General features: G+C 43.3%; 5 protein-coding genes across 5 annotated transcripts; 3 read left to right on the top strand and 2 right to left on the bottom strand.

Moving 5' to 3' along the window:
* Nucleotides 1-678: 678 nt before the first annotated feature.
* Nucleotides 679-1145, top strand: GL218_06194 (uncharacterized protein; the record flags this gene model as incomplete). The annotated part of the gene is made up of 3 exons (XM_033582897.1): nucleotides 679-726; nucleotides 811-881; nucleotides 1001-1145. 3 exons carry the CDS (start codon nucleotides 679-681, stop codon nucleotides 1143-1145), a joined length of 264 nt encoding a protein of 87 aa, XP_033433806.1.
* A 1320-nt stretch (nucleotides 1146-2465) lies between these two features.
* On the bottom strand, nucleotides 2466-4595 carry GL218_06195 (uncharacterized protein; the record flags this gene model as incomplete). The annotated part of the gene is made up of 5 exons (XM_033582898.1): nucleotides 2466-3316; nucleotides 3385-3598; nucleotides 3680-4373; nucleotides 4456-4514; nucleotides 4584-4595. 5 exons carry the CDS (start codon nucleotides 4593-4595, stop codon nucleotides 2466-2468), a joined length of 1830 nt encoding a protein of 609 aa, XP_033433807.1.
* A 1356-nt stretch (nucleotides 4596-5951) lies between these two features.
* Nucleotides 5952-7153, top strand: GL218_06196 (putative 1-aminocyclopropane-1-carboxylate deaminase; the record flags this gene model as incomplete). The annotated part of the gene is made up of 2 exons (XM_033582899.1): nucleotides 5952-6145; nucleotides 6274-7153. The coding sequence occupies 2 exons, from the start codon at nucleotides 5952-5954 to the stop codon at nucleotides 7151-7153; spliced, it is 1074 nt and encodes a 357-aa protein (XP_033433808.1).
* Nucleotides 7154-7446: 293 nt separating this feature from the next.
* On the bottom strand, nucleotides 7447-8600 carry GL218_06197 (uncharacterized protein; the record flags this gene model as incomplete). Its single annotated transcript, XM_033582900.1, has 2 exons — nucleotides 7447-8147; nucleotides 8204-8600. 2 exons carry the CDS (start codon nucleotides 8598-8600, stop codon nucleotides 7447-7449), a joined length of 1098 nt encoding a protein of 365 aa, XP_033434056.1.
* Nucleotides 8601-13290: 4690 nt separating this feature from the next.
* GL218_06198 (Isoflavone reductase like protein P3) lies at nucleotides 13291-14202 on the top strand (the record flags this gene model as incomplete). The annotated part of the gene is made up of 1 exon (XM_033582901.1): nucleotides 13291-14202. The coding sequence occupies one exon, from the start codon at nucleotides 13291-13293 to the stop codon at nucleotides 14200-14202; it is 912 nt and encodes a 303-aa protein (XP_033433813.1).

Here is a 14202-nt window from a genome sequence, read left to right on the forward strand (position 1 = left end):
TCTCGATACATTAGACAGATACCAGATAGACAGAATTGAGAATAGCCCAACTTTGGTGTGGCCGCTTGCTCTTGTTTGGTACTCTTGCTACCCTCTTTCTCCCCTCTTGCTATTTTAGCTGAACCCAATGAGCAAACCTCCATGTGACTAAACCCTTATGACTGGCTAGTAGTTTGTGATTGAATGTTTTACTCCTACTGGGTAGCTGCATCTTAATCGCGATGGTATCTCTCCTCTTTAAAGCTTCCCTGATTGAACGGATAAGAACAGAGTGGCGTCTTCCCAGTGTGACATGCCGTTTTCATATTTCGTCCAAATACTAAAGGTATTGCTCATTGGTCTTTTCCCGCTAGTTATACCTCCTATATTCTTTGTTCGTAAGGGCAAATCACTAGAAACACACCGACAAATACACACACCGCTCTGTCCCTAGCCTCAATCAAGGAATCCCCCGCTAAGACCCCAGATCGTCCGTGTCTCAGTCGCAATAGCCTCCCCGCTTCAACGGATCGTTATCTGGCTATTAATACAGCCCTCTCCCCCCTCCTCTTTTTCCATTTCCGAAGTTGCCAACAGCTTGAACCCTCTTGGGCGTCATCTACTCTACCATTCCGAAGTCTCTCCATAAGTTTCATCAAAACCTATTCACACTACTACTCACTATCATTCATTGTCACCATGAGCGACAGAGATTACTCGTACAAGAGCTCCGGCCATAACAGCCAGGTAAGCATTCTAACATCTTGGCTTCTTCATCCACCTTCATTTCTCGGATCTTGGGTAATTTTAGTCCAAGCTAACTCTACCTAGGGTAACCATTACTGCTCCCGTGACTACGGCAGCAGCGCTTCGGATTCGAACTCGTACCATTATTCCAATCAGTAGGTCACATTTATATTCCTACCGTTTTATATCTACCACATGGCCACTCTTATTCCAGTGTAGTAAGAGTAAACCTCGCGTGATTTTCAATACTAATCTAAGCCTTGTACGAACGTAGGGATGGCTCGTACTATTACTCCAACCCCGACGGCTCATCCTACTACAACGACGGTCAGGGTAACTCAACCTACACGCCTGCGTCAGGCTCGACATCCGCATCAGGAAATGGAGGTAGTAACAGCAGCAGTGGTGATAAGAAGTAGGAGTCTTATCTGGCACCCGGGAGGAACTCATGTCCCTTCGTCGCGGCAGCTTGAGTAGCCTAGGCTTTATGAGTGATTTACGTTTCCTTGATGAATGATATGGATTTGCTTTGGTAGGCTAAATGAACTGGTCTTTTAAACACCAAAGAAGCTATCAAAAGGCCCTAGTTGAGACTACTTTATTCATCTATTTAGTCACAGCTAGTAGATAGGTAGTCTTAATCATATGAGATACATCGTTGAGATTCTTAAGCTCTAGTCCTTTCGCAATTCCAAAGTGAGCCAGTGATCAGATTCCTTGTTCTTCAGCGTACGTGTAGCATGTTTGAACAATGCAGGTAGTCGTTTCATGGGCATACCAAAAACCAAACTCATATCCATACCATATACGTACCTAATTATGGCCTCGTACATAATAGGGGTTAAGCATAAAATGGATATTAGGATAATATTTGCTCATCTATTGCACCTTCTTTTATCTATATCCTACACCCGATTCCTAAATTATAGGAGTATTTTAATTACTTGGCTGTTGCGCTTCCTATCGATGTAACCATTGACGTTACTGTTCTTCTATGTAGAAATCAGCATATAAAAACACAGAAGTCTAGCTCTGCACCCATAACCTTCGATATATGCATTTACGAAGATATAAAAGGACTCGATGGATTATCAATAATTGATCAAGTTGGTCTTTATACGACAAGGAAATAGGAGAAGTCCAGCATGGTAGTCAGACTGCAAGATGATTGTTAGGCACGTAAAGGTTCAAATAGCCCTGAGTTCCCGCCAGTTCGCACGACTAATGATGCTTGTCGTTACTATTAAAACAGTCCTATGAGTATTGAAATTATTAAAAGGAGCTACCTGTGTGTGTGCCAGTGGTCCCTAATTAAAATCGTACCTAGCCGCCACTTTTCTCCCTATTACTACCTATCTAGCTGTGCAACATGTGAAAAAGGCAAACCTGAAGTGCTTCACTCCTTTGATCAAAGCTTAGAGATGCGCATCGATAAAGCTAAGAGCATTGTGCTATGATGGATAAGAACCAAATCGTGGCTCGGCATGTCTTGGAAGACAGCTGTGATATCTAATACATTAATGGATTTGGGGACATCAGGCCCATCTTCCGTCACAATATTGAGTGACGAGCACATTAGTTCACCAAGAGCAAATACATGACAATGAAGTAAAATCAGTAAAATCAAATTCGAGTTGAACTGGAAATATGGGTTCAACCTAGCTGTGAACCTCGTCCCTGGGGGTATCAATGAATTTCATCCTTTTGAAGCTTTGAAAGAAAACAACCCGCATCCATATCTACTTCGATCCCTCCGCCTTTCCTACCGCCGTCTCCTCGTTTCTCATATCCTTCAACTCGGCGATTCTCGCCAGGATATTGAGACGTAGCGCTGACAAGTCTGCAACGTACTCCCTACCAATAGTGACTAGAAGGCCTTCAGTAGCCTTCAGCAGACTGCTCAGCATCGCGTCTCCGCAATCTGAGATCTGGGCCAGGGTCAACGCAACCTTGTATCTGATGCGAAAGGTGTCGAGCGTTGTCTCTGGTGTCAGCGATACCCGGTTCTCCAACCGCCCCTTCATCATCTCAATCACTGCGTAAACAGCTTCCCAGGAGACCATATCGCTCTTCAATAGCGAGACCCGCACGCTGAGGAACACGGAAAGCGCTTCGAGGACTTCGCGGTGGAGAGGACCGAGGGATTCTTCCAAGGCTTCGAAGGCGCGACGCATTTCGTCTTCTATCTCACAGAAATCCTCCTTCGTCCAAAGTTCGATAGGCTTTCCGTTCCACATTCCGGACGCGAGGCTTGTGGTAATTATCTCACGCTGCGTGATGAGGACGTTGGGATGGTTCTTGCCGAGATTCTGCTCCTGGTGCCACTTGACAAGCTGCAGTCTGGACTGCGCGGCCGATAGCGCCTCTGGGTCTTCTGCTTCTATTGCCTCGTCTCGCTGGCGAATAGCATCGTCGAAGTTGTAGAATTTGTCGTCACAGGCGGCTTCATCGGACTTAGTTTCTAGACGGAAACCAAAAGCGTGCTCTGAGCGGTGCTCAGCTTCCGCCTCCTCAGGGATTTTAGGAAGAGGCTTCATGGAATTCGAGTGTTTGAGGATACCACATCTTCCGGAAGATTCGGAAGTAGAAGCTGCTTTCTCTGTTATTATTAGGAAATTGGGTACTACTACGGTAGTTTAACGGAACTCTTGGACTTACGTTTACCTTTCTCATTGTCAGGAGAAAAGTGAGTTGTGGCAGAGCGTTTGGTATCATCAGATCCGACATCGTAGAGTCCCTGGCAGGCCGTTACCTCTTCAAGTGTTTGGGCTAGTTTGAGTCGCTCGAGCTTCTTCAGCTGTTCCTCCATCTTCGTCACTTTCTTGATGCGTATCATGTTGTGGGCTCCTCGAAAGAACGTCTTGATAACCGACTGGAATATTATTAGTATGATATTTGGGTGGAAGGTCAACGAGAGAAAGTAGGGAGTTATAAAGAGAGTTAGTAGACTCACAGAATCAATCGTAAGAGGAGGATTGGAGCACATCCAAACACTATCATACCACATTTTCATAGTGTACATGTCGCGATCTCCTGAGGCGTCTTTGATCTCTTCACAAATCCCATAGCGGGAGTTCGTTAGCAATCTAAAGTTCATGTCGATGATCCGCAGTTTTTCTTGGAGTTCGTGGATCTTTAATGGTAGCGCCTGGAGCTTGTAGATCTCTGTAAGCTCGTAGAGATGCTGAGACACGATAGACTCGGATCGTACATCGACAGGGGTCATGCTAGAAGACATCTCAGGCGCGTCGAGGAATATCAACCCTGTAGGATCAATACGGTTAGATGCTTCGCTGAATAGAACCAAGAAATCTTTCACGACCCAGGTGCCTAGTCCATGAGCGACAAATACGACGGCTCGGGGCACGCGGTCGCGATTACCCTCCTTTGATCTCGGGCAGAATAACGGCGAAGAGGAGTCTTCGCTTGTCACTGCGAACTTCTGTGAAAGCTCGATAGTGGCCTCAGATAGACCATGTCGTCCATTGTGTAGGACGTGGGCGCCATCAAAGGCGAAGGTACGAACGTTCACGTGGTTGCGAATGGGATTAGTAGCGACCGTGACCCAGTTCTCGAGCACATCTTTGAACTTTGCTAGGCGTTTCTGGTCGTCCGAACGGGTTTTGAAACCATGTACAATGATGATTCTGCATTTCTGGGTTAGACAGGATTACATATTATGATTGTAGGTAAGAGAAGAAAAGGGGAGTATTTGAACAAGAAACTTACTCGTGGGTGACCAGTTTCCCTGGAGTAGAGGGGACTAGGATATCTAATGCTGTTATCTTCTATATCGTAAGTCAGCAGAGGTTAGCGACGGGAAGGCAAGAATAGAAACCCTCAGCTTATTCACGTACATTTGAATTCATGATGCCTGATAGCAGATGCTTGATATGAAGATGCTGGCTAAGAATTCATGGACTGGTGATGGCTGTAGGAGAAAAGATTAACAAGATTCTTGGTAACTTGAAAGGCGATATTTATAGATAGTACTGGGATTTAACTGGATAGAATTCACATTCAGAATCGCTTCGTTATTTGTGATTAAGCTTTCATCATATGAATACTGAACAAGGGCAGGGAAAGTACGAATGACTGGCTAATGATATGTATGGGTGAATTGGGATGGGACGAAAACCTCCTTGAACTACACAGTGATTTGGTTGTAATGGTATCTTGGGACGTTGTCATTGGAATTTAGGCGCTAGTCGTATGCAAGCAACAGCGGCAGCTGCTAATACGACTACTGCATTAGGTAGCTACATTATATACGTCGATTCTGAGTGGCTCTTAAGGATGTTTTCTTGCAAGTTGGCTATATATGGAAGTAGGTCACCCCCCCCATGGCCCACATGTGAATTTAAGGGGGGCAAGTCACTTTAAGTACTTAACAACGGCTAGACAACGCTGCCATTATATCAATATATTGAGCCAATTAACTGGTGCCTACCTAAATATCCAGTCAAATGGGTTTCAAAGCTTTGCTATGACTGGTCTGGTGAGCAAGAAACGCTGAACACCCTTGTGGTTTGTACCTCTCACATATATTCACTGTGGCATATGATGGAATGCTTATACGACTAACATCAACAATCAGAGTTAGCACATTTGTTTGTACAGCAAGTGATACCTCTAGACAATGTATGTATAACACGATCAATCATAGGATCAATGGCTTAATGACTAACAGCAAACTAGGGGGGGCAGTATCTATCCATTTTCAGACTCTTCTCCCTCATCGCACTATCCCTCTGGATACATATTTTAGATGTAGATATCTTAAATATTTGTTTATCAGTGCTAAATAAACCCCTTTACGCTTTGATAAGAAGTATTGACGATCTCCTTAGATCGTATCTAGATAATGTAATCACGCAAGATAGATACAGGGTAAATGATTACCTAAAAGGATCTATATGTAGCATTACTAAAATCGGTTGACTGCTCGACATTGGTTGGTTGGTTGGTGGATGCCCAGAGTCGATCAGGAGTGGAGAGTATTGGCATCTCTCCGCTCCGTCTTATGCCCACTACTAGTATCCGACTTCGGTCATGAGCTCTACCGAGATATCTCCTTATATATTAAGTGTGGGTAGGACATGAACATGGGATGACAATAATGGGAATTCAAGAAGCTACTGTGTTTTTGAAGTATTAAATTTACCTGACATCCGTGATATCATTTAGTCTTCAACAACTTCATTATCTATCTGTTAGTCTCTAAAATGGCTAGCCTCGACCTCCGCTTGCCCGAACCCTTCGCTAGTATCCCGAGGGAATCCTTCCTATTTGGACCCTCACCTATCCAGCATCTGCCGCGGATATCCGCCGCGCTGGGTGGTAAAGTGAACGTTTATGCCAAGCGCGATGACTGTAATTCTGGACTTGCATACGGCGGGAATAAGACACGGAAGCTTGAGTGAGTATTCATGGCTCATTGATGAATCAACCACTACACATGCCACATACGCCATGCGTGTAGATGCATATCATATACACCATGGATACACTTGGAGAAATAGGATCATAGACTGATGAATCGTGCAGGTATCTCGCCGCAGAGGCCCTAGCCCAAGGTGCCGACACTCTCGTCTCTATCGGTGGCGTTCAGTCGAACCATACCCGACAAGTCGCCGCCGTAGCCACTGCACTAGGTCTCCAATGTGCTCTGGTGCAAGAGCACTGGGTAGATCTTCCTCCTGGATCCCCAGATGAAATCCTCTACAGCTCCGTCGGCAACATCCAACTCTCGCGGCTCATGGGAGCAGATGCGCGTCTCGAGCCCGCAACCACTTTCGGCATCGAGCATAAGCCCACGCTCGCACAGCTGCAGGCTGAACTTACGTCCGCTGGTCGCAAGCCCTATTATATTCCGGCAGGAGCGTCAGACCACCCGTTAGGTGGCCTTGGTTTCGCGCGCTGGGCCTTTGAAGTCGAGGCGCAGGAACGCGCGACGGGCGTATTTTTCGACACGGTAATCGTGTGTGCGGTTACAGGCTCTACGTTCGCAGGTATAGTAGCTGGGTTCAAACTTGCGCAGAAGAAACTCGGTTCCAAGAAACGGCGTGTAATTGGAATTGATGCGTCTGCCAAGGTGAAGCAGACTTTCGACCAAGTATTGCGGATAGCTAAAGCGACAGCTGTGAAGATCGGATTAGAGGAGAGCGATATTACGGAAGAAGATATTGAATTGGATGATAGGTATCATGCTGGCGTGTACGGAATCGCGGACGAGCAGACGTTGGATGCGATCCGGTTTGGTGCCAAGACCGAGGCTTTCATTACGGATCCCGTATATGAAGGGAAAAGTCTGGCAGGCATGATGGATTTAATTCGGAAGGGAGAAATAGGAGAAGGGAGTAACGTGTTATATGCACATCTCGGAGGGCAGTTGGCGTTAAACGCTTATCCCTCTATTGGTCTTTAGTAAACATCGCCTTGACATTATAGGTATTAATAATGTCTTGATTTCATTTTGATTCATTACTAAACGTGATCTATAAGCCAATCATTGTGAGCCCTAGCTCCTCTGAAATAATCATGTCGTAGCCGGAGCAAGTTCGGTATATATGTACAGCAATAGACTCATCATCATATACATATAAGCCTCTTCATTTAATGGTGACGGTGAGGTTTCCCGTGAGGTTTCCCGTATCATTACTATCCACCATTGATTTTCTTGTAGTGCAATTTTCCAAACAAAAGATTCAAGAGTCCACTCTACGGTCTCTCATTCTGTCTTCTTAATTCCTCTCGGAACATGTTTCGGTCTTGCTGCTCCCGGAAATCCATACGCCGTTCTTCAGTTGGTGTCCCGGCTAGGCTACCTAGGGCATCCGAATCCCGTCGCGGGCGGTCAGGCTCGTCATGGTAGACCTCGCCACCATCGGCCTCGACCTCCCGCTGCATCAATTGAATACGCTCGTTGGCCTTATTCTTCTTGCCGAGGCCCATCCGGGATCGCGAGCTCTTGCCAACACCATATCCATTTCTGCTGCGAGACATGATGTTTCCAAGGCCAATCTGGCGATCCCTTCTGTGCCATAGACAAGTTCCGACAAGACACAGAGCAACGAAACCGAGCACAGTTGGTAGGGCAATTACTAATGCGCGCATATCGGGCGTCTTGCCGGTTTCCGGCTGAGGTCCAGGGTGGTCCGTAACTAGGATAGTAGGACCCGGGATAATATCACTGGAATTGCCTTGCGCGGTTAAAGTGGCAAGCTGCAGCGTGATATTCTTGCCGGACTGGTGTTTCAATAGACTGCTTTCAATCTTGTAGCTCCAGAAACCCCAAGATGCGGACCACTTAGGCGACTCGAAAGCTTGGTCGGTGATTTCACCTGTTGTCTCGTTGAGATAATTACCCTGGACTAAAATTGTCGTGTTTGGAACGGAGAAGTACGATGTGTCCCATGTAACTATTGGATAAATCAGTCAGTTGTATGTCTCCTCGTATTAGAGTAGTGTAGCGTACAGTAGTATGTTGTACCAACATATAATGGTGTCTCCTGGGTCGGTTGACACCACGGAGCATGGTCACCATCCTTATTGTGGCAAACGGGGAACGAGCCAGCTCCAGCTGAACCACCGGTTGCAGTAGGAATCGGAGCGGTCCCGGTGCTCGTTGAAACCTTCCCGTAGTTGGTCTCGGTAAAGACAGTTGCGGTCAAATCATGAGGAGCGCCCGATATAACGGTAGGAGTTCCGCTGATGGTGCTAAGAACGGGCGTAACAGTACTTGGCTTGCCGTCTTCGTTAACGGTCACCCAAGGCTCGAGGGCAGAATCTGTCTGTCTAGGACGAAGATTTGGCATGGCAGAAGCCAAAGAGAACAGCAATGCTGAACCGACGGCTGACTTGGACGCGTACATTGCCACGTCTTCTGTAGCTGAATCTCGAATTGGAAAGTAGAAAGGGGGATACGGAAGACTCGGAACGAGTTGAAGAAAAAGCCTCGAGGTCGCGTATCAACACCTAGCTACCTAAAGCAGGTAAAAAGCTGGATTAGCAAAGTAAATGATGTATAAGGTATTCAATTACTCACTATATAGGATCCTAGAAAAGGCGAAACAGTTCAATCGAGTACAACTGAGCAACTGAAGCTGTAGTCCCTCCTATCGAAAATTGAAGACAAGATTTCAAGATATTAAAGGTAAATGTCAACAACTTAGAAGAGGAATTCCGGCCGATCCATGAAATACATGGAAACTTTCTTAAAGGAGATGGGTACAATAAAATGGGTATATTAGGTACATGTAAGCAGATAAGCTAGGGAAGATATGGCACGCCATAGGTCCATCGCGTCCACCGATCCAGCTAATCCTGGAATATGCAAATCCACTAATTGTTGCTACCCTACGGTGGACCATTATTACAACTGTGCCAAAATCGAGAAAATAGGTCAGATCTGTCCAAAAAAGGCTAGTATGAAAGGTGCACAATATACTATACGGGGTATATATAAGTTTTTTTATTATTTATTTATATTATTAATAGTTTTTTAAATATCTTTTTTAGAAATTTAAAAAAAATATTATTATTTTAATTAAAGTATAAAAAAATTTATTAAATTAATTATATAATTGTTTAAATTTATTTTGTAAAAATAATATGTTATATATATATAATGTATATATAAAATATTAAAGTGGTTATAAAAGGTATCACGTATTAGCTTTTTTGTATAAAATTTATTTAATATTAACATAACATGTTAATTAAAAATTATATATAAATGTAATTTATATTGTTATTTTTACATTAAATAAAACTATAATATTATATTAATTATAATATTTAAAATAATATATTAATAAAATTATTTAAATATATATATACGTATAAATAAATGTTATTATTAAATTTACTTATGTATTTTATATATATAAAGTTAAAACTAAAGTAAAGGTAATATTTAATTAGTTAATTAATTTTTTAAACTTTTAAAATAAAAAAAATTAATTATATAATTATTTTAATATTTTTACGAATTTTAAGTTAAATTACATGCGGTTTAAATAATAATTTTTATCATTTTTAAATCGAAATATTAGTGTATTTAAAAAATATTTAAATATATATTCGTAAAGTTATTGTGGTATAAGGTGTTAATTGTATATATAGCGCATATTAATTGAGCTTACACTGTATTTTTGCCTTATTATTACCTTATTAGACATAGTGCCACCTATTTTCTCGATTTTGGCACAGTTGTAATAATGGTCCACCGTATACCCCCTGAAAGTTCTGAAGAAATCCCCGCAAAGTACTACAAAATGAGGCTTGTGGCGTATGGTACCTGCTTCTTAGTGTACCGTGCTAGGTATATGCATGTACCTACATACCACTAGCTTATGGTAAACACATACCGGAGACCGCGAAGATTAAAATGGATGTTCGTCATGCAGGAACGCGATCCACTGTTACGCTATTCATATACTTTGTTACTTCGTATTCGACTTACCTAGTTGAGGTGATTAATTCGCGCTGAGACTCATTCGCGCATCTGATCTTATGCCGCTTCTTTTACCTACAGTACATATTCCACAGGCAAATAAGTTAATACTTTTTCAAAGTTATTTCTTAAAGTGTCTGCGAAGTCTAACAAGAATATATATGTATGGAATGTTGTTAATCATCTCAATTACTATCGATTTTGATAGAATGAAGGGAGTTCGATCGATCCTTTGACATTATAACCCCTTAACGTTATGATAAGATAACCGACTTACCCCTGTTTGTGTCTCTCTAACCCCCTTCTTAGACATTATCCCCTTCGTTTTACTTCATGTGTTATTGAGCTACGCAGGAGTTATAAATGGTTGTCTATTAGGAAACCCCTCTTCATTCTCTCCATAGAGATGCATCCGATACATGGATATAATACGACAAGTCTAGATAACACGTAATAACACAGGTTGGCCATCAGCACCAGATCTTTTGTCTTTAGTGCCAATTATGATAACTTTGATATGCTTTAGAACCCCTAAATTTGTAAATTGAGAATACCGAAAGGAACAGCAGTACAATCAGGCAGGCCAACGTCCTCGTGGAAGAACAAAGAATTCAAAATCAGGGACAGCAAACTTCCACTCTGAGTTATCCCCGCCAATAATCAACACCGGATCTTTGGACATCTCCTTGAACAAGCAAGTTCTTGGCAACGCTGTCACTGACAATATAGCAGTCTGTCTAGCGGAGCCATGTTCTTCGGCGACTGGGCAAAAAAGGAATAAAATCTCTGGAGTCTCTCTGTGTCTTATCGGTATGGTTTCATTTAAACTCCAAATTTTGGCAAACAGTCTTGATTTGAATTCATTGCAACTATCGTCGCAAGTGTCACAACGTAATGGCCCTTGTTTGCGGTCTGTAAAGAGCTCTTCCGCCTGTACCGAAGGGTGAACGTTTGACCCGATGAATCGTATTGCATTGTGTCCGGTTACGCAAAAAAGATCAAAGAATCCAACGCAGAGAATATCAACATCGGGGCAGAATCTGCGACGAGGATTAAGCCAAGCCCCATCTTCATCGATATCAAACATGGCAATGGTTGATTTTTGCATAACGGACCGAGACTCTTGACAAATTTGCATAATTACCGGTATCGGTAACGAAATCTCTCGGCTAGTGGGAAACCAATCTCTCGGAAAAGACCGTAGTAATAACTCGGGTCTATACACGCATAGAGCTGGGTCGGAGAGATACGCAATGATGGAAAAGTTCCTACATTTGTGTGTTAACACACGAAAATTACTCCTTTTTATGATGGGGTATTTTTGGTTTTCAGTTGATTAAATATCGGGTTGAGAAGATATAGCATAATATTGCTCCAGGCGAAAAAGAGGATGACTCACCAAATCGCCAAACGTATCTCGGGCGGCAAACGTGGGAAGAGGGTGAAAGTCTTTAGAGACGACATATTAACCCCTTTAACTAGCTCTAGAATGTATAGTATCACCGATTAGGTACCTATTAGATTGGCTGAAAAAGACAAGGAAACTTGGAAAATAGCAGGCTTCAAACGTAGAGGATTGTATCAAGGTTAATGGAGTGTTCTTAGGTTCCCAGATCAACACCTTTAAGGCATTTTGGTTTCACGGATCTTGTTTTCCCTAATATCCATCTGCGTAGTGATGACCTCTATTATGCGTGCACCCGTTGTGCAATATAAAAGGCGGGGTAGTAACAGCATAGCTGCTCCCTACACTAATAAATCTCATATCTCCAGGTGCCTGATAAATGCTAATTTTAATGACTATTACCCAGGAATTTAAACTCCTTCGAAGGTGGGCGTGGGATGAAAACTGGAAGAATCGTTGCTTCAATTATTTTTCTAAAGCAGCGGAGAAGCAGGAAGAAGTTCTAGAAAGATAGGTAGGTACCTACTCCATACGGATCCGGTACTGTCGGGTCTAAATTACAAGTCCGATCGAAATGTGGGTTTCGGATCCGAGCGTCGGAACCATTGGGAAGGAACCGAATCTCGGAAACGTCGCCAGTATCCACCGGAGTACATATAGAGACTTATGTATCAAACCTACCTATCCAACTAGTTTGATATAAAATCCAAGGACTCTTAGTAGCCACTGAGGTAATGATTAATCTATCTATTGGAAGGAAACCAAATTTTCGAGTTTTATCCTAGTACATAGATACCTCCTAAGCGAGTGTGATACTTAATTATCGTTAGAGAGTCTACGCCGTAGTCTGAGAACGGACTCGATGGTTCCACGTTCTCCACCAAAATACCTAGAGCGCCTTAGTAACTACGTCGGAACACTCGTTGGTGCTCTTGGCCTCTTTGAATAATACTTTTAGACTCGAGCTCTCATCATTTCCAAGAACTTCTTTCATCTCATCTGGTAGTTGGGAAAAGCCCGAAAATAGTGGTCTTTGGAGGATTATTGGAAAGGCTAGGCCGCGAGCAGCGAGATTTTCTGGTGTAGGGATACCTATTAGAACTTGGGAGTTTTCTATAGAGCGACTTGAATAGAAATGATCGCAATAGATGTCTAACAGTGCCATTCATTCCTCTTTCTCTATTAGTTCTATATCCTCCACTACATTCCGACTCTGTTTATACTTTGATTTTTCAGCAATGATGCCAATAGTTTGCATCCAGGTCAGATCAAGAGAGATTGCCTTTTTGTCCTGCGATACTCGGTGTCACATGGTAGTATAGGATGGTAAGGTACGGAACAATTATTCTAGGGAGTGAGTTACCTTATTTGATGATATTTCATGACGTCGTAAGAGCACTTAACGCTTCTAGATCGGATCCGATACCACAGACCCTGTATATCGGAACCGATACTCCCCCCTCTCTGATGATACCAGTACTACTAACCCAAAAATCTATAAATATGCGAATGAAATACCTGAAAGTTTCTGAATTATTTTGCCATCAACACCCAATAAAAGCCTTCTTGTCGATGATTCGAAACCATCAACTTTACTTAGCAGGGTATTTTCAAAATACAAGACATCTTTCCCTTTCAAATTAATCCTCTCTCCTTTTCAGCCCCCGAACAAAGATCCGGGTGTGTCCAACAAGCTAAGAAAATGCCTTCAGTTCGGGTTGCGCTCGCCGGTGCCACTGGAAACATTGGAACTCCCGTTCTCGAAGCCCTCCTCGGCTCGGACTTCAATGTAACGGCTCTCTCACGTATAGGTGGGAATTCATCCAAACTGAAGCCTCACCCTAACCTTACCATCAAAGAGGTCGACTTCAACTCCGTTGAGTCCCTAGCCGCCGCGCTGGTAGGGGTTCAAGTTGTCATCTCTTGTGTGGCGACATTGGCGATGGGAGATCAAAATCCCCTGATCGACGCCGCAGTTGCGGCAGGTGTGAAGCGATTCATTCCAGCGGAGTTCGGCATAGATTCTATGAATCCTCTATGCAGGCAGCTCCCCATCGTAGGCGTGTCTAAGGTAAAAACACAGCAGCGTCTCCAGGAGAAATCTAGATCCAATCCCGGGTTTACCTACACCGCAATCGCCAATGGTCTATTCCTAGATTGGTGTCTTGAGGAGAACATTATCCTGAACATACCTCAACATACTGCAACTCTATACAACGGCGGCGATGTAAAATTCAGCGCCTCGCTTCTATCCGACATTGCCAAAGCTGTTTTGGGCGTCATTGCACATCAGGACGAGACGGTAAACCGCGTGGTCTATATCCATTCGGCGCTCGTTACTCAAAACCAGCTAATCCAGTACGTAAAGGAGAAGGATGGGAAAAAATGGAACACGATTGTTAAAGATACAGAGGAGCTTAAACAAGAAAGCTTAGCGGCACAAGCCGAAGGTTCCAAGGGAGGCATAGAAGCTGCAACACTCGGGTTTTCCCTGTGTGGCATGTTTAATTCTGACTACGGCTGTGATTTCTCCAGTCACTTGGACAATGAATTGTTAGGCATAAAGGAATTGAATGAAGACGAGCTGAGGAAGCTGGTGGAAAGTTTCTTGTGA

The sequence above is a fragment of the Daldinia childiae genome, assembly GCF_008694065.1.
Source record: "Daldinia childiae strain JS-1345 chromosome Unknown Scaffold6, whole genome shotgun sequence".
In the NCBI taxonomy this organism is placed as follows: domain Eukaryota; kingdom Fungi; phylum Ascomycota; class Sordariomycetes; order Xylariales; family Hypoxylaceae; genus Daldinia; species Daldinia childiae.